This window comes from Clinocottus analis, unplaced genomic scaffold (genome assembly GCF_023055335.1).
Source record: "Clinocottus analis isolate CAN_PGR_092001 unplaced genomic scaffold, fCliAna1.0.p SCAF_12, whole genome shotgun sequence".
Classification (NCBI taxonomy): domain Eukaryota; kingdom Metazoa; phylum Chordata; class Actinopteri; order Perciformes; family Cottidae; genus Clinocottus; species Clinocottus analis.
The window spans coordinates 4,797,937-4,824,995 of NW_027175843.1; the positions used below are offsets into that span (position 1 = coordinate 4,797,937).

Genomic DNA, 27,059 nt, shown 5'->3' on the forward strand with positions numbered 1-27,059 from the left:
TTTGTTGCTGAGACTTGGTTTCAATGTGTGTCATTTGTGGTGGTGTCAGATTGTACTGACAGGTGTTTTTCTTTTTTCAGGTTTGTTAGCCACATTTATATCAATGAAGGTAGATTAAATATTCGAGAGAAAGAAAACAAACCTCTTAAAATAATGTGATATGATTGAACAAATCACATCTCCCAAAAGGACCTTTAACGCCTCTCTGGAATGATTTTTAAAATGACACCAACACATTTTTGCTCACTCGGCTCTGCAGAGCGGAGGGAAGCGCAGGGTCAGATGATAATTCTGAGTGTTTGTCACTGAGAGCAACCCCCCTTTCACATTACCTGTAGTCATTTGATTTATGGTTAATATAAAAAATATTGATTAAAGCAGCCTCATCAAAAGGGCACCATAGACCGCTGCCTCTAAAAAATGACCATAAAGTTGATTCAAGCTAAACTATTTTCGACAAAACTGATCACTGTGACCTTCATGAGGGTAAGATTTACTGCAGACGGCCTTAGTTTCACTTCTCCCCTTTGCTAATTTATTAGCTCATCTGATGACGTGCAGCTTTGTAAAGTAATACAACCGGCCAACCAGGTTCCTAATTATATTCATGGCAATATTCTCTTGCAATATGCGAGTCTGCGCCGTGCTATACTCTGATTTATTCTGACATTATCTCTGCATTTATTCATATTGTACATTTAAATAAATGTTCATATTTACTTACACAATTCTTGCATTTGTCACGCACCTAATCATGGCATTATTGTTTGCACTGTTATATTATTGTGCTAATATGCATGATTTGCATTTCTTACCATAGATTTTCCATATGTATTGTATTAATAATGCACATATTTTAACAAAAAAAAAGTATTTATATTATCTTGTAATTTCTTCATATAGTAGAAGTTTCCATTCTACAATAGCAGCAAATGGGGGTTTCTTTTAGCCCCGGGGGATCAATACCAGATTTCTGGTTCTGATTTTGAAATGTATTCATAGTTTCGTTGCTGGAGAGAAGGTAGTTCATATCAAAGCTTGCTTTTATTTACAAACTGCACCTTAAAGAAGGGCGCTTCCCTCCGCTGTCTGGCCCCCAGATTGGAACTGTGTTGAGCTCTGCTGCATCAATTACTGACCCATCACTGACAACCACACCAAAGCACTAAAACACGTGGCGCCGCGTGCATGCACACCACTTTACCATGAAAGCCTGGAATGTCAAACTTGTACGAGACCACGTCAGACAATATGTCGTGACAAAGTTGCCTCCTCGCTTTGACGCCAAAACCAGCAGGTGGTCTCACTCGTCGTACCCACCGTTGCACGTTTTCCCATTGTGCGTGGCGCAGACCCAGTCGTGGCACTCGCAGCGCGGGCCGTAGAACTTCCCCGGCGCCGTGGCCGAGCAGGTGCAGATGCCGCAGTCACACTTGCCCCTCCCGCTGCAGACCTTGCCATCGGGTGTGCGGCAGCGGCGCAGCGACGACTCTGTGGACAGCTTACACACACCACCCACCTGGCTGGGGAAAAAGAGAGGTCAGTTGTTATCCAGCTTTGAAAACGGTGGAAGTCAAAAGGTCAAGTGCGCCGCCATCTGTGTCTGTTTTAAATACGCAGCACCACATCTGAGCGAAAACATCTCTCCTTTTAAACATCCCAAAGAGTCTTGTCATGATAAGTGGTAGGTGAAGTAATCATAGAATATATATAATATATAACCAGTCAAGAAACCCATTTATTTTTCACCTATTTATAGTTTAATAGTTATATTCTAAATTGAATGGCTCGGGAGTCAGATAAGTGTGTTCGACAGGCCCACAGATGCGGCAGAAGTCCAATAAAGTTCAAAATGCAGTTCAGTTTTCTTTTGCTCAGCTGCACAGTGCAATGAAAAAAATAAGCATATAGGGAAAAATAATTATAATACATGTAGTTTATTTGTGAAAAACAATTCAATTATAAAAAAAGCTTCAACTTTGAATTACGGAAACAAAACAAAAATATATACATATGTATTTTTTTTTAAAATTATAAAATAGCTATAACTTTGAGATTCTGTTTAGGCCTTAGAAGGCCCTGACAGCCTGCCACTGATATACACACACACACACACACACACACACACACACACACACACACACACACACACACACACACACACACACGTGTGTGTGGTTTAAATTAAGACTAGCAAAACTTGAGGTCAAAGAATCAAATCCCAGAGGCCCAATCCCGATCTACACACTCACAGACTTTGAGGCGCTTTCCCAATAAAGTCTGCGAGGGCTTCAGGCTGTCCCACTGTCAAATTGTCAAGCGCTAAAGGGCATTTTGAGCTCTTAACGCACAGTTCTCAGTTGGTCAGCATTTATGCTGGCTTTCATAGCATTGTGACATGAAACACGGGGGCCCAATCAGTGTCCCCCCTGAAGCCTTCAACTCAGAACCCTCAGGGACTCTTCTGTCGTTCTCTGGTAAATGGTTGAGTGTGAGAGACTGTGAGGACTTGATATGGTTCATATCAATGGTATTTATTACTTCTTTTTTCCTACACAAATTTCTGTCAAAACAGATTTAATAACAAAATGAAAGGGATTGATTGATGAATAAACCAGCTGTGTAATATAATCTCTGTTTGCCTTCCTGCGCTTTCATGTGTTTTCATGTACCGCCTTTAATCCCTAATGTAATTTGCCAGGCTAAACACCAATCTCCTTTTTTTTTTTACCTTTTTTTTTTTACATTTCCGGCTTCCAATGGTAACCCCGTGTTGAACATCACATTGCTGTGAATTGTGGGTAATTCCCTCAGGCAAAGTCTTCAGAAATGTGGATTTACAGAAAGTGTTCACAAAGGGGTCTGCGAAAGAGTCTCTCGACACTCGATGATTTGACACTGGGACAGCCCGAAACCCTCACAGACTTTGCGGGAAGGCGGATCAAAGTTTGTGAGTGTGGAGATTTGGTTTGGGCCAAGTTTACCCGGGAAAGGGCCAGAGATGTGAAAATAAAGGGAGACAGGTCATGCCTGGTCTTTCAGATTTAAACAGAAATGTTAACATTAAGGATTTAATATGATTCAACACATTAAATCTGAGTTCAAGGCTTTGGGGGGACATTGGGATTGGCTTTAGACTTCAGGTGGGACATTGGGATTGGGTTTTAGGCTTTAGGCCGACATTTGGATTGTGTTTTAGGCTTTAGGCTGACATTGGGATTGGGTTTTAGGCTTTAAGGCGACATTGGGATTGGGTTTTAGGCTTTAAGGCAACATTGGGATTGGGTTTTAGGCTTTAGGGCGACATTGGGATTGGGTTTTAGGCTTTAGGGCGACATTGGGATTGAGCCAAAGTCTTTAAGGGGACATTGGGATTAGGCCTGCTTCCCATTTGGGTAAAGGGATTATACCTGAGGGGGTTGTCCTTTCCAGGCAGGAGCGCCCATGCTGTCCTTCCTGCCTCAGGTGTGATCATGTCACTTCTAGATGGGAGCTTGTGAACTTAGTGAATCCATTTCATTTTTTTGGCACCTGTATCATAACATGAGTGTAACCAACAAAAAAAACTGCTTCCTTTTCATTTGTTGGGATTCCAACTGCGAAGTCACAGAGGAATAAACGCCTGAGATGAATAACATTGGGGGGGAAAATAACCTTGGAAACACAGACAAATACAATGTGGAGGAATAAAGGAATTCTTCACCTAAAAATGTTTGTATTTTACTTACTCACCCTTTAAATTCTTAGAGAAAACTTAGTTTCCCTCTCATGCCTCCACTTTAAATGAATAATCAAAAAGCTGAGAAATGTATGAATTAATCAATAAGTCTCATAAATATGTGTCATATCCGCTTTGTATCACGCTTGTATCACACTGCCATGGGGTTAATGTTTTAACAATTGTTCAGGGTTGGGGCAACAAAACTACTTCATTAAGGTTAGAAAAAAGATCATAACAACAGTATGTAACACGTATAACACGCCCAGAGTCAACATTTACTTTGAGTTTTACAGTACATGAACCGCTGGGTAAAAGTCCTGTGTTTGTTTGACCTATTGACTATTTTTTAACACCCATCTTCAGCAGATTCATTTACCCATCTGTTATACCCGTTATCTTAGGATGTAAGTTCTAAAAAACTAACTTTTTTTACTGGATCAAAGACTTTGAGTCAAGAGGAAACAAACTTAGTTTTCTCCAAGACTCCAAGGTAACACCACACAGTGTGTAATTGATGTACAAATGGTCATCTGGTGGGTGTAGTATTCCTTTAAGCTAAAAAAAATCAAACAAATCTAATAAGACAGAAACAGCTTCACCATTCATTAAGCGCTGGCAGCTGTTTCATGTGCTTTGCTTTCACTCCACGGGATCTCCGTGTGAGATTTGTTTCATTTGGATGCTGTCTAACATTCTTTTTCAAATCCTTCCCTCCCAAAACTGTCCAGTTTGGGAACAGTAGACACATTTCAAACAGATCAAGTTTTCCTGACCCTCCCACTGAAATACAGTAAAGAATGTGGGTGTTCCATGTGCCATGGGTAAGTTATACAACTTCCATTTCACACAAGCTTCACCCCCGGACGACCTTCTTGGGCTTGACCACGTTCCCCTGCTGAGCAGCCGGCTGCATTTTGAACTCATTTGTTCATCAGGATGAACCTTTTCCCATGATGCTTTTCAGCGTTTACTCAGAAGTTTATTTTTTGGAGTCGCCCAATGAGATTTTTTCATCTACAACAGCATTGCATTGTTGAATTGTTAGCAGAAAGCAGTGACCATGCCAGAAACAATATATTTTGTTATTCCAGTGTTGAGGCCATGGCACATTTTCAAATAAGATAATAAATCAAAATCAGACAGTAAATATCATACACTATTTTAGACACTGTCTCTCAGCCTTCAACTATTTCTATGCTGCTCCATCATGTTCCAAGTTTTAGCACCTATTTCAAACTAATTGGTAAATTGAAGTTGCCACCGGAGAAGTAATTGTTGCACCACAACATTGCGAAACCGATCCGGGCATATTAAACTTTTTTTTCTTCTATCCGGCTGGCACTTATGTTTAAGCAGGACATTTGTAGGACACCATCTGGTCTTAAAATACTTCCTTCAGAAGGCGGGGCAATGGAGAGGCCTGTTGTGCGCCTGTCAGTCACTCAGGTTGTATCCTTCACTAATTCACAACTCCTAGAGAGCTCTAAATCTTTACATAATGAAGGAAACACTTTCTGAAACGTTGGTCATTTTTCTCTGCTCTGTTAATTGCGTCATTACTGTTGCGCCATAGCAACACATTTTTTCACGATGAATACATATTGCAAGCTATTTTGTTGTCTTGCCTCTCAGCACAATACTCTGATTTAATTTATGTTCCTGCTGGTCAGCATTGATGCAACATTGTGAAAGGTAGGAAGAAGTGAAAAGGGCTGAGATTCTGTCAATTTGGCTGCAATAAGCGTATTTTCCAAAATAAAGAAACACAAAATAAAGTTGTGGTCGTTTGTGTTACAATGCACTACTCTGCTTGCATTACAATTATTATGTTTGCGCAATGAACGAAGTCATATTTCCCTCAGCATGATGCATGATGATAGATGGTGTTCAGTTTATTGTCAACTATTTCTCACGATGGAATTGTGAAATACTTCCTAGAGTCTGATAATTGTTGCTATTAATTGGGATATGAAGCACTACTTATAGGTCTGCTATATATAGAGGGAGGTGAGTGATTTTAGACCCAGTGACTCCTTCCTGTAAGGTTCATGGCTTTGTCAAAAGGTTGCTTGCTGCTATACCTAAGAACACCAACACGTGATCCTGGAAAGGAATTGGGATGCAACCAAAATGTTGAGGGTGAAATAGACTGTGCTGACCCGATTTCTGGAGGAGGCGTCTTTGTCATGAGAATATAAAAGGTGTTTATTATTGGACTTATCCGAGCAGTGCAAATGTATTCCATTGTAGGAAACCCAATGCCTCCAAATAGTTCAGTCTTCCCCGCACAAATGCCTTAATATAAGGATAGTTCAAGTGGCTGACACCTTGTGTAAAACTCATCGTTTTTGTACAAATATGAAAAAAAGAGTAAGCAAATACAAGACATAGAATAAAATAAACAAGTAAAATCAGCACAATAAACATGAAAAACAACCAGCATGTTAGCCTTCCTCCATACTGTATACAAATAGATCAACAATCGTATTCTGGAAAGAATACGATTCATATAATTGCAGATGCAATGAATGTTGCATGCTCAGTGAGCAACCTACAACTGGCAGTTGGCAAGGACTATAAAAGTAATGCTGCCTCAACGCTTTTGTTAAATAATGTCTAAATATATATGTATAACTTGAACACAACACAAAGACTAAACATAATACATGCTGGTTCTAAGATTGCATGAGAGGAAATATCTGGATCTCAACAAGCAGCATTCCTTAAATGAACAAAAAGAGAAAAGATTGCAGGAAGATGAATCAAACTTTTCCCACATCCGCGGTTCAAGAGTACGTTATATGCCTTGAACTAGAACTATAAGAGATTATGTTAAGTACCCAAGAAGCAGGGAAACAACCCATATTGTTCTAATCTGCTCTTCCTATCCACTGTCTCATCCACTTTTGGTTTACCTTTTAAAGACATTTATAAAGCTGTATCTCCAGTAAATTTTTTCTAGATGGTATCGCTGAATAGCATTGGAGTGACATTGGGAAAATTTAAGATAAAAATCTGTGTACACAGGCTGCACATGTCGGCTTACTGATTGATTTGTGGCTTGTTTAGTAATGGATACAAGTCTTTCTGGGCTCCAAGTGCAACTGACCAATATAATAAACTAAGACTTTCAGAGCGGGCGGAGAGGTCGATGATTCAAACAGGCACATAACTTTCAACCAGAAGACCGCTGTCCATATCCTGTATGAAACTAAAAGTTGATCTTGACATTTGGTCACTTCAGCATGTCAGTCAGGCGAGTAGTTAATGTCTTTAGTCACGTGACTCGAGTGTGTAGCTAGTCATGTGACTTGGGCGTGTAGCTAGTCACGTGACTCGGGTGTGTAGCTAGTTACGTGACTCGCGCACGTAGCTAGTCACGTGACTCGGGTGTGTAGCTAGTTACGTGACTTGCGCATGTAGCTCGTCACACATGTAGCTAGTCACGTGACTCGCGCGTGTAGCTAGTCACGTGACACATTTGTCAGTGACGTTAACGTCAACCACATTCATGTCTTTAACTGAGTCATTGTGTTGCCTTAACAGAACTTTCTGTGAAGACAGAAGTTTATTTTGAAAAGACACTATCAATTTTACATTGATTCTGTATTGACACGTCCAAAACAGTTGCTGGAGGGGTATGTAGAGCGTCATAGTTTGAAGAACACTATCTGCTGTATTTGAAGCATTGGTCAGAGAATGAGTTGGTATTCTAACCCTAGTTTCATTAGTACAGGTGGAGTCCTTCAACCTTAATCCTACTTCGTTTGGAAATTCTTCATCGATCGGATTGAGCATTGCGTGCGTATATATGATAAGTGTCATGGCGCTCTCCTGCTTTGCCTGTGTTCGTAGAACTGAGGTTACAAAACATAACCTTCCCTATTGAGTATTTCACACCTACTCGTTCAGCCACTGTCATTTTGTTATGAAGACATACCTGGTAAACAAACAAGACAGGAACTGTTTGGATAATTAAAACCGAGGAAAACACTGTAATCGCCCAGATTATGAGGAGTCGCCTGTGGTGAGGATGGAAGTGGGTTTGCCACTGCTGTCTAATAAATGCCATGCACTGTACGAGCTCCAGTATAACATACACAATGTAATCACTCCACATGCACCTGTTTGGAGAAAACACCCCCATTGCATTTGAGTTTAGATTGAATCGTATGGCAACATTTACACATCTGCTAATTCAGCCTTTATTGTAAAAGGGCATGGTGTAAGAAAAAAATCAACACACATGATTCCAAATCAAATGTAATATTTTAATAAAGTTGTTATGCTTTTCTTCAGTATTTTAATTTAGTTTTTGCCTCCAAATCATTGCTCAGTAAAAGATTTTAAGACACAAAATCCTCGCTCCAGCCAAGATGTCACTGAACATTCTTGCACCAAACCCAACGGCCACAAAAGCTGCGATAAGATTAAGTATCCGAATGAAAATAAATTAATTTAAGTTGACAAATAAAGTGCTATCCAAAAGCTGAATGATGGAAACAGAGAAGCAGATTTCCCTCCCGTGACTTGGCATGCCAGATTATTGGCAAGCAAAACCGCATAAAGAAGTGCAAACTACATTTGCAGGCACTCCTAAACTTCCCCACATTGCACTCTCCAAATGTTGTCTTTGTCAGCAACACTCTGTACCTTCCTCTCCCTTCTCGCTTTCTTTGCTACCCCAAAAATAAACACACAAAACACATTAAAAAACTAATACAAGTGCGGAAACTCACCTCACCGATTGTAACAAAGTGTCCTCCACGGCAGAGAGCAGAATCAGAAACAACGGCACCGACATGGACTGCAACGAAACCCCGGTGTGCATGTTTAATCCCAGAGAAACCTGAAGCAAAAGTAGCTTGAAGGAATTTTCCCCAATCTTTCTCGCCTTAAACAGACGGGACAGGAAGAGAGAGTGAGAGAGGGGGAAAGAGAAGGAGAGAAAGAGCAGCAGGCTGGCCCTGAACTGGCTCAATCCCTTCAGAGGCCAACAGTTCTCTGCATACAAGTGCCTTTGATTAGTCTTGACTCTCAGACACAGGCCTGGGCAGGAGCCGGAGCGGGGGAAAACTGCCAAAATAAAAAAGTTAAGTCACCAGTTTGAGATGTAATTAGAAGCAGACTGTTTTTTTTTCCAAATGTTTTGTTTTACTCGCCCCCCCCCCCCCCCCCCCTTTCTTTTTCAGATCTCTGGTGTTTTGCTTCTTCCCTTCCTTTTGATGTGAAAGGCCATTTGTGCAAAGGCGTTTCGGCATGTCAAATAAGAAAAGCACAGGTGTGGATGATGAACATAACAATGGCTGAATTCCATTCAGCTGCTCCGGGGGGTTCAGCGTCCTGGTATTGTGCACACTCATAGCTCATAAAATGATTTATTAATGTTATTAGCGACACCTATGCTTTTCAGTGACGACTCAAAGATGGAGGATGAAGTTGGCCCCGAACCATGCTGCAGAGTTGCTATTTTAAGAAACATTGAATGCTAAAAACAAATGCAATTTCCGTAAGTCTCAAAAGACTGTCTGCCAATCAGAGACAGGCAAGGCAAATTATATTTTGTATTTATTATATTATTCAAATTATCAGGACAATTGTCCACCACTTCACCGACACTTGCCTGCACTGTTACTGTGCATTGTTAAACTACTACTTTAACAGATTAAAGGAGAGATAATCAAGTCATGACACTATCGCGAAAGACAGACAGACACTCAAAACTGCTTCAGTGGTAGTTCCCTCTCCATAAAGTATCTCCAGGTCCACATTTTGATATTTTGATGACTCACATATACTCACAAGGTGAAAACAAAACCATGACAGTTAAAAACAGCACATCACCTCACTTAAAATTCACCTCATACGACCACAGTATTTAACGCAACCCTGCCTTTAATGTAATGCTTCCTCCAGACCACGGTCTGCACATTCTGTACTCTGGCAGCATTCAAACTGTGTGATCCAAGCCCAGGCCAAAGAGAGGGGAGGGGACCAGGAGAGCCTATGAACAGCTACGTCAGCTACAAGCAGCAGGCTGAAGTGAAACTTTCATCACCTCTCATACCACAGGATCTCTCCACTGCTCTGAGTAGACCTGACAGCACCGTACTAAGCTCAATGATTTATGAGGGCTCCAATCAAAAGGTATGGAAGAGGTCAGGCTTTGTTTCACCTGGCGGGGACACACAGACATGCAGTAGATGTGGTTTTGGAGAGAAGAACCAACAGAATAACTCAATACAGCACAGACAATAAAAAGGACAAAAAATATGCATTTGATAAGTACATGTTTTTTTTTTAAATTTAAGAATACTTCATGATATTGAGGACTAGCAATTAGGATACATTTCTTAAATTATTTTCATATAATACTTTTTTTTTATAACAGAGGTACACACATGTTCACACACATTTGTGTTTGATAGATTATTTCTCTAATGTAACAATATGGCAATAACCTCTATACTGATGGAAAGCATGTTCATTTCCCTTGCCATTCCAGTCTTTCTACTCCTAAACTCTGGAGGTAGTCTCTGATAAAACTCGCTCTGTGGAGCTGAGCGTTGCCATATTGGAGGATGGAGTTCAGTCCCAGACTGTGGAGCAATGGGATTGCTGCTGGTTGCAGAATCTTAATATCTCTGCATTGAGATTGCCTCCAATGAAGCACCTTTTGGGTACAGTCAATAGAATCAGCTGATTGGCAGAGAATATTTTTCATACATACATACATATATATATATATATATATATATATATATATATATATATATATATATATATATATATATATATATATACACATATATATATATATATATACATATATATACACATATATATATACACATACATAGATATACATATATATACACGCATATATATACACGCATATATATACATATATATATACATATATATATATATATATATATATATATATATATATATATATATATATATATATGTATGTGTGTGCGTGTGTGTGTGTGTGTGTGTGTGCCAATGGCAGGTCGTGGATTTTGCATGCTGTGCTGTTTAACAGCTGATGGGGCGCAGCATTCAGAGACTTCCTGCTGCTGTTTCACAATAAAAGCTTCATACAGAAAAAGCAGATTACATGGCTGCTGGAGCCTGCAGCCTCGCTCAGTCTCAAGGCAGGAAGCTGTGCAATGAGGAAATAAACTAAAAAGGAAAAACTAATTATAATACTAGAGGGTATTTGTGATCAACAATGACATTATAAAAAAGATATAACTTGGAATTATAAATATATATATTTGTGAAAAACAATTACATTATAAAATAGCTATCACTTTTAAATAGTTTTTTTTTTTATTCTAAAAACTATAACTTTGTAATTCTGTTCAGGCCAGCGGTGAAGGCTTAGCGGGCCCTGACAGCCCGCCACTGGTGTGTGTATGTGTGTGTGTGTGTGTGTGTCAGACTGAAATCTGGTTTAATGATTTCTTATTTTAATATGATTTTTTAGGCATTAATATTTTTTAATTTTACAATTGTTTATATATACACACACATATATATATATATATATTTAATATTTGACTCTTGTTTTATTACTGTAAAATTATATATAAACATCATCTATATATATATATATATATATATATATATATATATATACATATATATATATATACATATATATATATATATATATATATATATATATATATATATATATATATATATATATATATATATATATATATATATATATAATCACAGGAGTAAAACAATTGAGGCAAATCAAAGTATTTGGTAGACTGTCGCTGGGGCAACTTGATGGACCGTCGACTGTTACCATGGAGACGGCCGCGCGCCTCCGCTGCATGCGCTGACGCGGCTGAGTTGATGTGATTGAAAAACCGGCGCGCGCTCCCGCACTCTCCCACACACACGGTCCCCAACCCTGCCGAAAAAAAAACACAACACAGCTAATGTCATGGACGGTACGAGGCACGGCGGATAAGGGAAACCCTCCTCTCGTAAGTGACTCGGCGCTTTTCTTCTTCTGCTTCCTCTCCTCCTTAAGCCGCCGCGTCGCTCGCGCGTGCTGTTTGCAACCGGACACGCAGCTGGTGTTGCTTTCGGGATGCTACCGACGGTCTGCTGCTGCTGCTGCTGCTGCTGCTGCGCGCTAGCTAGCTCGTCGGGGCTCCAGGAAGTGAAGGACGTCCTCGTCCTCCAGGAGTAGGCCTCGATACGAGACCGCCGCGCGTTTGCTTACACCGTGAGGTGTCCGCGCGGTCACGTGTCCCGCTAGCTGCGTTCAGGACACGTCCTGTGGTTAGCTTTTTTTCCTTCTTTTTTAACCCCAAATGTAGCACCTTGTAGCTCTCGTGCGTTTCCATAGTAACCTTGGCTCCGTCGACGTCAGGCCGCTCGGCTCTCCATCCCAGGATGGAGATGCATTTCCTGATTGGACCCCCCCCCCCTCCCTCCCTAGCGCGAGAATGGTCACGCGCCACACGGCAGCTTGTCGCGTGTTGACAAGGCAGTTGTCCCCCCCCACCCTCCCTCCAGAAAAAAAAAATCCTGGTGTAGTATATGAACAGCATTCCCAAGACTGATTTGTTTTTCTTCCATTTTAATTTAGAACACGTTCTTGAAGTTATCTGACAGTACTGACACCAGAACCCACAAACAGAAAGCTGTTGAGATGGCATCTCAACATGCAAATGAAACCGACCTGATGATGTGATAATAATGAACATCTTGTTGTCACATATATTCCAAAAGGAAGGTTTCAGTTGTGGCAAGTGATCAGGTAGTTTTGGTTCTTATTAATAGTCAGTGCAGAATTATTACCTCCATATCAATATGTACTGATGCTCCTGACGCTGCTCTAATGAATATTCTGACATAAGTCAAACACTGGACGTCATGTGAAAGTGTCACAGCCAGGTGCGTCTTTCAGCTCACACTTTCAGACACAGCGGGCCGTTGCTGTGTTTGACGTGTTCCCCACGAAGTTGCAAGCAGTTTCCTCGACATGTAGCAACTTTAGCATTAATTGTTGAGTTGCGTTTCCAGTCACTTGATTGGAGGTAAACCCCAATATTCAATTTCTAATATAGCTCGAGCGGCAACTCCTGAAGGAAAATGTGTCTGCTCGGGCATTTTAGCTACTAAATGCTCCATGTTCACCAGATCGATAGCAACAAATACACACAGAGGGACTCACACATGCATTCTGTGGTTTATAAATTAAAGACTCTCAACATGAAAATATATTGTTATATATAATTTAATATATAGAATATAAAAAAAAAATCCCAAATTTATTTCAGAGGCACACAAATATTTTCTGTTTAAATGATTGCAATACAAATACACAAATATATGGATTTATAAGGATTTAATACAATATATTATACTATATATAACTGTTGAACTTGCTTGTCAATGCGTTTGTGAGTGTGTGTTTTTTTTAGCTTCCCCTGACGTCGCTCGACTTCACCATGGGAATGAACTGTAATCAGGTGTCTTCTTCATTCTGAAAGCAATGCTTGTGGGAAGATATATATGTATATATATTTATATATGAATCCCAAAATGCATTGGGGAATTGTACATTACACTTTATAATGTGAACCATTGTTTGTGAATAAAACACTGCAGATGCAGCTTTAAATTAAACAAAACATGGACATGGAAACATGAGGCTGACTGTCCTCCCCCTTAAGTTCAAACAAAGCGTATGATTCTCAGACTATTTTAAACTATGGAAGAGAAATGAAGAACTTCAACTCGACTTTTCTCTTAGGCGATGCAGCCGAAGTTTTCACTCTTTTGGGAGTCTGCGAAGAAAGTTCGCAGACTCCCAACAAATGTTCCCACAGTTACAATTAATATGCCCAGTGATCGCATCCTGCCCGCGAGATACATGTCTTCGTTCCAAATGGGAAAGTAATTGCAGTCTTTGCCACCTATACTCCCACATAATAGCACTTAGACCCTGCAATTTAGTTTTCACTCTTCTTCACGTCTCCATCTGCATATGTTAAGTGTAGCAATTACACTGGGAAATTGCTTCTAACTACATGGGGTTCATGTGGACAGTTTCTTTTCTTGGTGGGAGCATAAAAGGAAACAAGGGTCGTTAGAGTCACATTGTTCCATCTGCATTCCCAAGGGTTTTTTTGTTCTCCTGCTTCGACTTGACCCTTTTTAAAGGTGTATGTATTCAGGTTTTGTCACTTTAAAAAAAAAAAAAAAAACGTCTTTTGTTGATTTTCATTCAGTTCAGGACAGGTTTTAGGAAATTGATGCCTGTTCCTTTTCTGAAATCTGTTTTTTCTGTATAAGTTGATAATCTATTGTTTTGATGTGATGTACTCTAACCATTCTTTTCTCATTGAATTGTATTTCAGTTCACAGTTTTTCTTGAAGAATTGCTTCGCTCAATTGTTAAAACATGCAATTTCTTACGTTCCTATGGAGCCATGCGTAGAGTTTCGGATGCATCCACTGAAGTATCTCTCTGACACTTCTGCCTCACTTCCAGTAGAATAAATAGGGGTCGGGAGAAAAGAAAAAAAAAAAATTTTTTTCACCGAAGTGTCCCAATAAAACAAAATGGATATGGCAATTAAAAATAAAATAAATATAATAATAAAAAAAGCAGCACATGCTGAAATATTCACGCCCCTTTCATAATGAAGGCGAATTGAAATGAGCTTGGCTCTCTGTTACTCTGGGTGTGACACGTCATTTTTTTTTTGCAGTTTTCATTGACACTACATTGCCCAAGAAATAGGTCTTATAAAAAAAACTCATCCATAATGAACAAAATATGGTTGTGTAAAAAACTCTCGGCATGGCTTCATCTTTTATTCTTCTGGACCTCGGATGAGCCGGATGAACTGCATAGCTGTGTGTTGCTGAAGCTGCACCTTGCAGCACTTGTGAATATGCTCTCTCACCCCTCTTTACTGCTCTTATGGCTGCTACCCATTCACTGGCCGCTGCCGCAGGACCTCCAGGCCTTTAGGACATTCTCCTTTTTGCACCTCTAGTCTGTCTCTCTGGTTGGTTTCTCCACCCCTCTGTTGGCCTGGGGATGAACGCACCAATGAGGAGCCTCACAGTGAGTCCTCACCCTACCACCACCCCCCTGGTCCTCCTCCACCCCCATCTCTCTTCTCAACACCTCACTCACTCACTCACTCACTCACTCACTCACTCACTCACTCACTGAGTGTGTCGCATTATATGCCTTGGTGTCAGACGTGGTGGGCATTCCTGTCTGCTCTTAACGTACTGTAGATGTGGGTAGTGTACTGTACACCATATGAGCCATGATGTTGACTAACTGTTGTGTGTTATTTACAGGGTATGCCTGATCGCATGTTATGTGCAGTGCTGGAGCAATTTCAGCTTTACTTTTCCCTTTGGTATGTGCGCTTTGTCTCCATTCAGAGTGTCATTTCTTCTTGTGTTCTTATGTTAAAACGGCCTGTACACGTTTCCTTTTTTTCTGCATACACACATGCACACAGACACACACAAACATGGTATGCACAGGTAAAAAATAAATAAAAGCGAATCAACTGGGCGCCTCCCCCCTGAGTGAGTGGTAAGTGGCTGGAGCGGTTCCGATGTGAATACACTCGTCCTGTGTTCCATGCGTGCTACGTTGTGCATCACGGTGGCCATTCAACAATGCAACACATGTTTGGTTTTAAAGAGCATACCTCTGTTCTGGCAATTCAAGTCGGGGTAGTTTATTCTGCTTAATGCGTCTCGCAGTAATTACACCCAGAGGCCACGATTGACACGCAGCTTATTTAATACGTTGATGCTATATTTAGATGTCGGATAAGTCAAGGTGGGCTTTGACCAGTTACCCATATGTTAAATGTACTGGTATTTTTCTAGTTCCAGTTATTGTGGCCATATATATGACAGGCCAAGTGGCCTCTTTACTGCATTGAGTACACTTTAAAGCGTATTCATTTAGATTAATGTTCCACCTGATTGGAGAAAACAAAAGGTAGTACTCCCCACTGCCCAGACTTGGATGCAGCCAGAGTGTTTCTCCTATTATCCGTTGTCGCTTTGTTCACCGCGTGGTCTCCCGCCCCCCTTTCCTCCTCCCTTTCTCTGTCAGATCCACTCCCTGTATAGCACAGCGAGCCCCAGCATGCTGAAGAGGAAACAGAGCTCACGGGTCGAGGCCCAGCCCATGACTGACTTTGGGCCGGACGAGACCCTCGCAGATAGCGCCGACATCTTCTGGATTAACAAGCCAGTGAGTTTGCCTCCGAAACTGCCTCGTGAAGTCACGCTGGCAAAGTTAACCAAAAAAGCTAGACAGCTGTAGAGTGTAACTACTTTTTGTTCTACTCTCGTCCTCCATCCCGCAGTGGGTGCACACTTTGCTGCGGGCCTGCGCCATCATGAGCGTCATCTCCGTGTGCATGAACACCCCCAAGACATTCGAACATTACCCTCCGTTGCAGTACGTGACCTTCACGCTGGACACCCTGCTCATGTTCCTCTATACCGCCGAGATGATCGCCAAGATGCACATCCGAGGGATCATCAAGGTAGCTGCCTGAAGGGGCTGAAATCAAGTTAGCGAGATTAAACAATTTCTTTATTCCACAGTATTGAGGAATGTGACTGCAAAATGCCCACGAAGGAAAATACATAGACGTAAAGACTGAAAATGCAGTTTCATTGTGACACAATGACAAATGAATATTTTATTTATTTTATTCTATCTTGTGGAGGTGTTGCGGGAGAGTTCAGCTTTTTTTTAGAAACACGACCTCATCGAGCTGTACGTTCAGATGAATCGACGCGATAAAAGAAAAATCCGAGGTAGACCGATAGTGTTCTTCAGGAGCATCCAGGAACGGACAGCTGGCAGATGAATAGGGCTGTAATTACTGCCATAAAGAGTGTGGACAGTTTAATTGGCAAATCAAGGATAACAAGCAGAAAGGCACCGGAGGACACCAGTGCAGGGGAGCGGCACGACAACCAGAACAGTCTGTCTTCTTCTTTCTTAAAAAGAGATAAAAACACATCTTTGTCCGTTATAATATGTCTGTCAATGTCCGGTAATATTTGTAGATTCATTATTCGTAGTCATTTGTATTTTAAAGTGATAGAGTATATATTCAACATTGAGTCAAGACCTATTTTGTAGCTAGTTAATGAAATGTGTTGCACAAAATAAATAAACAATGATCCTCACTTCATGGTAAAGTAATTGCAGGCTTTTGTTCTTGCTAGTGTGTAATCATCAAACATGGACTTATCTCTCTCTCTCTCTCTCTCTCTCTCTCTCTCTCTCTCGCTCTCTCTCTCTCTCTCTCTCTCTCTCTCTCTCTCTCTCTCTCTCTCTCTCTCTCTCTCTCCCTCTCCCTCTCGCTCTTTCTCCATTTGTCTATTTTTCCTAGTTGCTTTGTTCTTAAGAACAGTGTTTTGCCTTTTTAAGTTGATCTGTCTATTTCAGTTTTTGTTTGTCTCTCACTCTTTATACAACTCTCTCTCTCTCTCTCTCTCTCTCTCTCTCTCTCTCGCGCTCTCTCTCTCGCTCTCTCTCTCTCTCTCTCTCTCTCTCTCTCTCTCTCTCTCTCTCTCTCTCTCTCTCTCTCTCTCTCTCTCTCTCTCTCTCTCAAAAATTGCGGTCAGACTGTCAAAACAGGCACATTTGTTTCTGATTACATTTGCTGTTTCCTTTGGATATTTCCATGCCGTTTCTTTTTCATACTTAGACTGTCAGTTTCTTCCAGAAAGGGAAGGATGGCCACTTCATATGGGAACCATTTCTAGAGCCATGAATCCGAGCAGTATTAAATCCCTTAATACGTCATAGGATTTTGTAAAGTCTGGCCTCGGTTAATGATGCTTACAATATGTATTCACATTGCTGACTGCTGTTCTTCTCTTCCTGTTTCTCTCCCGTGTTGATGCCTTTATGTCTCTCTGCACAGGGGGACAACTCCTATGTGAAGGATCGCTGGTGTATGTTTGATGGATTCATGGTGTTTTTCATCTGGCTGTCCCTGTTGCTGCAGGTACATTGCAACATTTAGAATTACAGGTTTCATTATTATTTTTCATCCACCCCTGGAAGTCCTTGGAGAGCGTTGTAGTTTCTTCACTTCTTAATGATCCAATCCTCTGTGTGTGTCAGGTGTTTGAGATAGCGGATCTGGTGGATCAGATGTCTCCGTGGGGAATGCTGAGGATCCCCCGAGCGCTCATTATGATCCGGGCCTTCCGGATCTACTTCCGCTTTGAGCTCCCCCGCTCCCGCATCACCAACATACTGAAGTAGAAACACCGTTATGAGCATTGCTCCTTCCTCGCTATGACTTTTACGATTAATGGGCGGTTCTCTCAGGTAAAAACTAAATATGCCTTTTTTTACCCTCCTTTTCTTTTTGCAGGCGATCCGGGGAACAGATCTGGAGCGTCACCATCTTCCTGCTGTTTTTTCTCCTGCTCTACGGAATCCTGGGCGTTCAAATGTTCGGAACGTTCAACCACCACTGCGTCACGAACGAAACGCAGAGAGGGTAAGAACGAGGTTTGACCCCGGATGCTTTTTTGTTGTGCATTGACACTCTTATTACTTACTTTAAGTACAACACTATCATACTCTTACTGAGCACCCTTAAATACCTTGATGGAGGCTGTCTTTTCCCGGCTTTAATGGAGGCATAGCATTTTCAGTTTTTCACTGAAAACAGTTTTTCTCAAGCAATAATGGTTAATGAAGTCGTTTTACGAACCTAGGAGATACATGCTGTACGCCGGGCGTCTTTTTTTTATCACAGTTTATGGAGGAGGCCAACACTAAGTGCAAAAACCATCAAGCGGAACACCGTTGGGACAGACATACATGAGCCTGAATGCATCCAGCTAGACATTTAATTTGTGCGTTACGGGCCGTAAAAGCCGATCTTAAAAAATTCCCGGAGAGCATATTTGATCATCACATAAACAGCCTATGAATACACTGACTAAAAAAAAACGTAATTGTAATGCAGCCCTCCTCCCCTCCATCAGTGTTGAGGAGTTCGTCCTTCGTGCCCGCAAGTTAATATTGGGATTTTCTGGTTTGCAGAGGTGGTAGCTTGTTTTACGGTCTGCATGACTGAAACACTGCAGGGGTCTGCACAATCTAGATGCTGCATCAAACAACCCCAAGCCACTTTTGCATTTAAAAACACGACGCCCAGATTCCATATTTATGTTATATTGCAGTCTGTTATATATACTTTCTGGCTCCATTTCTCCCCTCGCCTTTCTTCATCTCAGCTTGAATACAAAGTGTACAGTCATGTGTTTCTTTTGGCCGATCAGTGCCGTTGCCCGCGTTAACAGCTGTATTGTTTAGCACAGTTTTCTGTGACGTGGCGGTTTGAAATCCATTGCATTCTGAAACTGCTTTTTGCAACCAAACTAATATCATGAAGACCATCTGGATGCGATCTGCTGTTCATTGCAAATGTTCTGGTTCCAGCCAGAGACGTAAATCAAAGGCTCTTAACAGAAACAGACATTTGGTAACTTGGTCCTCCTTAAAAACAACCCTGTTATGAAAATGAATCTTGAACATGTACATAACAAAAGAATGGGAATGTGTAAAAGTCAAGACTAATGTCAGTGTGGTGCAACAACGATATCTTCTTTTGAGAAAAATAGCCCCCTCCTGCACAAGCCATGGTTGTCCATTCAGTGTGATATCTCAGGTACAGTCAGTGATTTAAAAACAATAAAAAGTTTACTGAATCAAAACTGTCCTCTTTTCACCCCACTCTGGGACGTCCCGCCCTCATGAATTACAGCACAGCTAAGATGGGCCAACGGTTCAGTCAGTATTGTAAATGGTCTCTCTTTAAGTGCAGCAGCACCTTCTTTCCATATCCAAGAGCATTATTCATTTTAGTAATTTAGAGGCAGGCCGAGTTGACACTCATTGTGATAATTAACAAATTCCAACATTGTCCAGTCTTTATGCATTAAGCTAATTTCGTCTACCTCCCGTCTACATGTCATGTGAGCCCGGGGGTACCCGGCGTGCACTGACCGTCATTAGTAGCAGGAAAAGATGGCACACGGCGTTGTCACATTCCTTGAGCTCTGACATCCCTTCAGCAACACCATTCCGAAAGTGTGGCGTGGCAGCTGCACGTGAAATTAGTTCGCTGCTGTGCTCCTTTCCCCCCGAAATCCCCTCGCATACATATGCTCCTATTGGGATATTCTAGAAATATGTCTCACAAGGACTGATGTCTCTAATCTCTGTCTGCCATATGCCCTTGGCACAAAGTCAAAGCTCCCTCGCTTTTTCATACACATGGGATTTGATGGGAATTGAGAAGGAAGAGGAGGGATGATGGGGGGGAGAGGACGGACGTTTTCGGATATGGATGTTAGATGAAAGGGTTTTGGATTTGTGAACAAAGTGGGGTCCCCTTTTGTCGATGTCAGGCTGTCTGTGATTGACCTCGACACCATTTAACTCTACAGAATGAATAACGACAACATTTTGAATCAATTAATGTAAAAATAACAAATCATAACTCTGTTTCACGCCTCCATTAAACCCACCGATTCAGTGGGTTGTGTGTCAACAAGAGGTGGTTACTCGCTGAGGTGGGCAGAGCTTGTTGACAAGACCTCGCAATTATGCAAAGCATTGCAAAATTAATTTAGGTTCGATCAAAAAAAAACAAAAAAAACAATAACCTCTTATCACAAACACTGTTTGTTTTTTCTTTGACTCACTGAGTTATTAATGCTGCGTTATTGCTGGACATTTGGTCTCTCATCCGAGGCTTTATTTATCTCCTCTTTGTTGCCCAGAAGACCGTGATTCATTTGATAAGATACGGTGGTATTATTCCGCCCCGGTGTAATAAGCTCTATCGGATTCATCGCCGTGCCTCTGGTTGCCCTTTGTGATAGCGTCATAAATTATCCCTTCTGATCCTGTAACCTGTAATAAACAATTTGGACGAATGTCTGGGCAGCCAATTTGAATCCATTCATTTTCATTAGAGGAATCAAGCCGCTCCAAGGAACAACACCTGTGGCTAAAAGAGGGGTAGAACTTGTGTGTGTGTGTGTGTGTGTGTGTGTGTGTGTGTGTGTGTGTGTGTGTGTGTGTGTGTGTGTCTCATGTTTTTTTCAAATGTTTATCTCCCATAAATATTAGACTTTTGCCATAAACTCCCTGATTTCATTATAAAGGTCCTTATCACTGTCAAGTCTTAAAATGATACAGCTCACAATTGATACTTGTACCTTCTTCGTTAACTGTTTACTGTTAAACTTAACTGTTTTCTTGTTTATTTTTTGTAACCAGTAATGTGACATGGAACAGCTTGGCCATCCCAGACACCCATTGTTCCCCTGATGGGGAGGGCTACCTGTGCCCTCATGGCTTCAAATGCATGGACCTGGAGGAGCTAGGCCTCAGCCGACAGGAGCTCGGCTACAGCGGCTTCAATGAACTGGGTATGAGCCGCACACGTGACGCGTTTAATGCAGCTGAACATGCGCGCGCACATCTGTCCGATAAGGACTCAAGGGGAAGAAATGAACCCCTAATGTGAGAAAGTGAGAACCGAAGAGCAGCACGTACCAGCTGTGTGAGGCACTTCCAATGCGGCACTTATCAGCTGAGCGGCGCTCGGTTCCAGTGTCGGTGCACAGTGCAGTGGCCCTAATCTTTAGATAGCCGTGAAGGAGAGTGAGAGCTTCACAGTCAACGCCACCTTGATTCAGACATTATAGACTGCAACGTGGCGCAGTCGGGGCAGTTTACAGCCTGAAACGTTTTGGTCTATCAACACACTTTATGAATATTAATGTAGCTTTTACTGTGATGCCTAAGTGCCTTGTATAAAAACCCTGATTTTATTATTAAGTGCGGTCCTATTCATAGGAAAGGTTCTCACCTCCTAAAATAGTTTATTGAGGATACAGATGTACTATTCTTATTCACACCCATGCAGAGGCAACACATTGTTCATGAAGACACACTGAAGCCCTCTTTCCTACTGGAGAAAAAAAAACGATAACAACCACAAACATCTGGCTTGTATCATTCGCGGGAAGTGTGACAAATGACTCTGCAGTAGTCACGGGTATTTATTGACTCCAGCTCTGTCAGTGATTGAAACTTGACACACCGGGTGGACGTGCTGCTTTTCGTGATGCTGTATGACGCATGTTGAAGTAAATGTATAATATATACAACAAACAGGGATTTGAAGAATTATTAAAGTCAATAACGTATAACACATCCAATAATTATGCTCTACTCAAAGCTACCACTCCATTCAGACATCAGTCATTTTACCTCACTGATCATGGAAACGCCCTTCATTCAAATCCACAGAAACAAAATAAAATAAATCATAAACCCTCTGTGTTAGTGTTTACACTGCCCCAACAATCACCAACTCTGGTTTGGTCGAACTTAAGCCTTAACTTACAGAGTTGACATGAACAGACAGAAGTTAAACGCTCACCTCAAAGCTAGCAGACTCCATTGACGGAAACATTTTAACTTAACACACTTCATTCAAACTCGACAGAGAGAAAATATAACTGACAGCATGTACTTAAATAAGCTACATCTGACAAGATTAACTGCTGACAGTGACATAAGACGTGCGTTAAAGATAATCCCATCGGGTTAATGAGCCCGCGGCTCTCTGAGTTAGAATTTAGAGTCTTGTCATCATAAAGAAGGGAGGATGCCGGCGTGCTGTGTTTTTTCACGGGCTGTCAGAACCCATTTTCACAATATAGAAAGTCAAGGTATTGTCTTTTTTGGAAAGGCTTAGTTTAAAGAGAGCCATGATAATTGGCGCGAAGCTTGCAGACATCACCGTGTTGAGCAAAAAGGCCGACGCTGACAAGTGTTTCAATACCGATCTCTGCTTTTCATCTGACTGTGCAACTCTCCGCCTCCTCTGTCTGTCTTTGTTTTAGGTTCGAGCATCTTTACCGTGTACGAGGCGGCGTCACAGGAGGGTTGGGTGTTCCTCATGTACAGAGCCATCGACAGTTTCCCTCGCTGGCGCTCGTACTTCTACTTCATAACTCTCATTTTCTTCTTGGCATGGCTTGTCAAGGTTAGAGCTAGTCTTTCTCTACCTCTACCTCTACTTCTACCTCTTCCTCTACCTCTCTCTCTCCCTCTACATCTCTCTCTTGCTCTCTCTCCCTACCTCTCTTGACCTATAGACTGCTCCTTTAACAATGCTTTTGGCTCCCGTAGCGCGGCAGCATGGGAGAGCTGAACACCAAAAGGTTTCGGTTAATTGACATAACCTAATCTTTCACCTGCAGACCCAACCATGTCCCCTTGTTAGTAGAATGTCCTCTGGCTAATGAGAGATGGAATATCCCATCACAGATAGTTAAGGAAAGTCGAGAGACAGACTTGCCCTTTTGCCGTTTTATTTTTAATCGCCACAAACGGCCGCTTACTCCCTCACTGTCTCAGTTTCACTCCCTCTCTGTTTCTTCCCTTCACAGAACGTGTTCATTGCAGTCATCATCGAGACATTCGCCGAGATAAGAGTGCAATTTCAGCAGATGTGGGGGTCAAGGAGCAGTACCACCTCCACCGCTACAAATCAGGTATAACAAGCTCCTTAACCGAACTGACTCCAGACATTTCCTTCAACTCTGGCTTTCTTAAAAGCTGGTCATCTTGGGACAGATTGCGGGATAAAAAAACAAAAAACTGTCCATTCATCAGAGTTCAGCTCATCGAAGTTGCATGAATTCAAGAATCAAAGGAATGAGCCCAAACGCATTTTGACAGGAGTGGTTTTCTTCAGGGTTACGAGAGTGCACGGTCATCAATAAATGCCTCCACTTACACTAGCATTGGCAGCCGAGGGGCGCGACGCATATCTGTTTTGGTGCGAGCGGGGCAGAGAGTGTCTTCAATGGCGACCTCGGGATCGCATCTGTAAATTCTGCTGGCTTCATCAAACTATTACCCCCTGCTTAGTTTGAAATAGATGGAACGGAGAGTTCTCATGTCATGGTTTTCTGTCTTTAAGTGGTGGATTGCCCTCCTTTGGTTGGAAGCAAGCTACTTACATGAGTGAAGGATTTACCACTGGGTTTTGTTCTCAAGTAAGGGTAATATACAAAAAAACAGAGACAAAAGACAAACAGGCAGTTTAGTGCATCGCAACAGTACCAGGCTGTCGTTGGAAAGGGCGATCTGAGCCTGAAGGGTAAGCGCTGGATTTACCAGTCAGTCTATGCTCCAAAGGCCAAGAGGTTTGGGAGGGTGAGTGAGTTCATGTGATCATCAAAGATGCTGGAAAGTGGCTGAAATTGGTTATGTCAAAACCCCCGAGGGCCTTTGTTGGGTGGTTGAACCTCTGGAAAGAGCTTGGAGAAGAATCGCTTCCCCTCGGCGTTTAAAGGAACTCTCTCAGGTAGTTTGGGGAATCTGATCCAGACGCTTCTGAGATAAAACCCTTTGGAGGTATTCTGGGCTAGCTATGCATGACATACTATAGGATATAGCTGTGGAAAAGAACACTTGGGTGACGTGGCGTAGCTTTATTTTAACCAGCCACATGCAGCCTTATATAATCCATATTTGTAGCAGTGGCAATATAGTTACTTAAAAAATATTTTGCATTAATTTGCCATTTTAAAGACCATGAACTGTAATATACCTGATTCCGATCCGGCCGTTGAGCTTTGTTGCAGCTTTCTCCCTCATTTCCTGTTGTCTCTCCTCTATTGCTATTTAATTAAAGCAGAAAAAAGCCAATCCCAAATAGTTTGATACAAGATGGCTAAGATTGCAAATGCCAGAGTTTACATGAGACACTTTGACGAATACTATGAAAGACATTTGTCTTCAAAGACATATTTATTTTGAAGAAGCAGCTACTTATTCAGAACATTTGATTTGGTCAGATGTGAATGTTGAAAAGCAGAGTACTTGTCGTGAGATCAGGCCATAGATGGATATACACTAGAGAGAGAACAGCAATGATTATAATATATGTTTTACAGTTTTTGGGCGGTGAATATCCATATATGCCTGTAGATTTCTCTCATAGTTCAGTCTGAGTAGCGTTGAAAGCTTCTTTGCGGTGTGATCGGGGTCCTGATTAATGCTTATTTCTTTCTTGACGCAACATGCACTTGATTGCCTCCTACACGCTTACAGTGGTCTAATATGGGTTGACGGCAAAGGTTGGGAGGTGGGTTTGAAGCAGGAAAAATCAAGAGAGTCGGATAAATGGTTTTGTAAAAGTGTAAGGTTTATGATTACATTACAAGTGAAAACTGAAGGTCTGCGCTAAATTGACAGAAAATATAGAACACTACATAAGGTGTTGTATAAATGGCAGCAGCTAATTAAAACGTTAATAAGTGCAACAATAAATAATATTGCATATTCGTATTTAGCAGATATTTTGATTGCAAAGAAGAGCCATGGTGGTCTGTTTTGATATGGTTCTTAAGAATCCAAAGCCCCTTTTTAAACATTCGACACTTTCTTTTATTTTCATTATGAAGCAAGCAGTGAACTGTTTTCAATACTGTTATTTATAAAAAATTATACATTTGGAAAGTCACGACACCATTATCATGATGGCAAACATTCTGGTGCCACCGGCGTGTTTATACCGCCACGACCTTGAAAACAATTAGCCTTTCTTTCCATTATCCAAATTAATTGTAATCACATAGTCATGCCCCAATCTTTATCTTAGAGGGGTGGAAAACTAATTAGCTGTGGCGTAACACTAAACCGTCAATCACAGAGACTGAAACAATATGCTCCCTTCCTCATGCTCCCGAGAGAAGAAGGCTAGTGGCCCTGGGAGACGCAACCCATGCCACAATCCCCATTGACTTTGCTCTACTCTCTCCAGATTATTGGGTCTTTTTAATAGAGATTAGGCTGTAATTTGTTGATGAAATAACAATAGATCAACCTACTTTTGTTCCACAGGATCAAGTTTTTTTGTCCCGTGTTTTTGCGAGTAGAGTTGTAATTAAGGTCTGAACTTGAAGTTGGATTACATTGAAGTCTAATTTGGCTCATCTGAAGTTTAATTACATCAACCCGCTGTGTTTGACATCAAGGTTGTGGAATATATTCTCTTTGCTCTGTTGAACTAAACGCAAGATGATGAAAGGCATCACAGTCCTGCTGTGATAAAACGGGAAGTCGATGTGACAGCTTGAAGACGATGCTGAAATGAGAGTGAGGAAGGTACCGAATGGAATTGAAGAGTAGATTGACGAATGAGGCAGAATGATTGGAGGATTAAAGCAACCTTCAAATTTGACTGAGTGCTCAGTTTGATGTTTGTCGTTCTGGACAATTTTTCAATTAAATTTAAAAGGCTGTTCATGTGAAAAAAGTTCTAATCTGTGGCTTCTAACCAAATATAGCATCGATATTGGGCTATTTGGTTAAATCTGGATTATTTGGACTTCAATAGTAATATTATTTGTTGAGAATAGTTGTTTTTAGCCATGCTAGTGGCATGTACGTTTGTCAGCTTGCTGTCAGGTTGGTCGGCCCTCCACTCTGGTCCAGACGGAAATATCTCAACAAAGTTTGGACGGGTGGTCATTGTCCAGAAGGGATTAATCCTACTGACTTTATACCCCCTTGGCATTTCCTCGAGCTCCACCAGCAAATCAAAGTTTGTTCTTATCCGGAGAACTTTCTCAATATTTACTAAATAGATTGATACATCATTTTGTTAAAACAATCATGGTCTCCTGATGATGAATCACAACGACTTCGAGGATCCCTAATGTTTCCTTAAGGGCCAACAGAAGGTCAAAGTCGTTACTCATCTGGTGAAATATCTCAACATCTACTTTACAGATTAGAAGACAATGTTGTATGGACGTTTGTGATCCCCAGAGGATGAATCCTAATGACTTGAATAGTCCTCTGAATTTTCCATTAGGACCACCCTGAGGTTGACGTCTTGCTTTAAATGAAACGTTTTAACAGCCGTTCAATGGAATGGATGCAATTCAACGAATGCCTTAGTTTATGACAAAATACCACACCTAATAATGTTGCGCCAGTTGCAACTGTTAGCCCCTCTCACTGATGCCACTAGCACAGCGGCGTGGAGACCTATTCTCATTGTGTTTTACGGTTGAGAAGATGCAGTCCTGACGGCATAGTTAGGTAATTCTCTGAAATTTATCTGCCAAGTTAACAGAGCATGAGGTGAAGGACATGGCAATGTGTATCCAGTCATCATGATAGTGCTCATTGCTAAGATGTTGAGTTCATCTTCAAGGAGAA

The 27,059-nt window shown here is 41.4% G+C and overlaps 2 protein-coding genes across 7 annotated transcripts in view; one reads left to right on the forward strand and one right to left on the reverse strand.

The window, feature by feature from the left end:
* Positions 1-8,719, reverse strand: part of itgbl1 (integrin, beta-like 1) — a 48,434-nt gene extending 39,715 nt beyond the window's left edge. Inside the window, exons 1-2 of one of the 2 annotated variants that reach the window (XM_068572159.1) lie at positions 8,466-8,719; positions 1,321-1,519 (exon numbers count right to left, since the gene is read on the reverse strand). In XM_068572159.1, the coding sequence (XP_068428260.1) occupies positions 1,321-1,519; positions 8,466-8,552 (286 nt within the window). In that variant the 5' untranslated portion in view covers positions 8,553-8,719. Of the gene's footprint in view, positions 1-1,320; positions 1,524-8,460 lie in introns of both variants that reach the window. The other variant, XM_068572158.1, reaches the window with a different exon arrangement.
* A 2,882-nt stretch (positions 8,720-11,601) lies between these two features.
* nalcn (sodium leak channel, non-selective) overlaps positions 11,602-27,059 on the forward strand; it is a 69,851-nt gene continuing 54,393 nt past the window's right edge. Inside the window, exons 1-11 of one of the 5 annotated variants that reach the window (XM_068572120.1) lie at positions 11,661-11,733; positions 14,767-14,837; positions 15,083-15,144; positions 15,861-16,001; positions 16,117-16,299; positions 17,698-17,781; positions 17,901-18,040; positions 18,157-18,285; positions 21,084-21,235; positions 22,721-22,863; positions 23,270-23,374. In XM_068572120.1, the coding sequence (XP_068428221.1) occupies positions 15,103-15,144; positions 15,861-16,001; positions 16,117-16,299; positions 17,698-17,781; positions 17,901-18,040; positions 18,157-18,285; positions 21,084-21,235; positions 22,721-22,863; positions 23,270-23,374 (1,119 nt within the window). In that variant the 5' untranslated portion in view covers positions 11,661-11,733; positions 14,767-14,837; positions 15,083-15,102. Of the gene's footprint in view, positions 11,734-14,724; positions 14,838-15,082; positions 15,145-15,860; positions 16,002-16,116; positions 16,300-17,697; positions 17,782-17,900; positions 18,041-18,156; positions 18,286-21,083; positions 21,236-22,720; positions 22,864-23,269; positions 23,375-27,059 lie in introns of those variants that run through there. The other 4 variants (XM_068572119.1, XM_068572121.1, XM_068572122.1 and 1 more) reach the window with 4 other exon arrangements.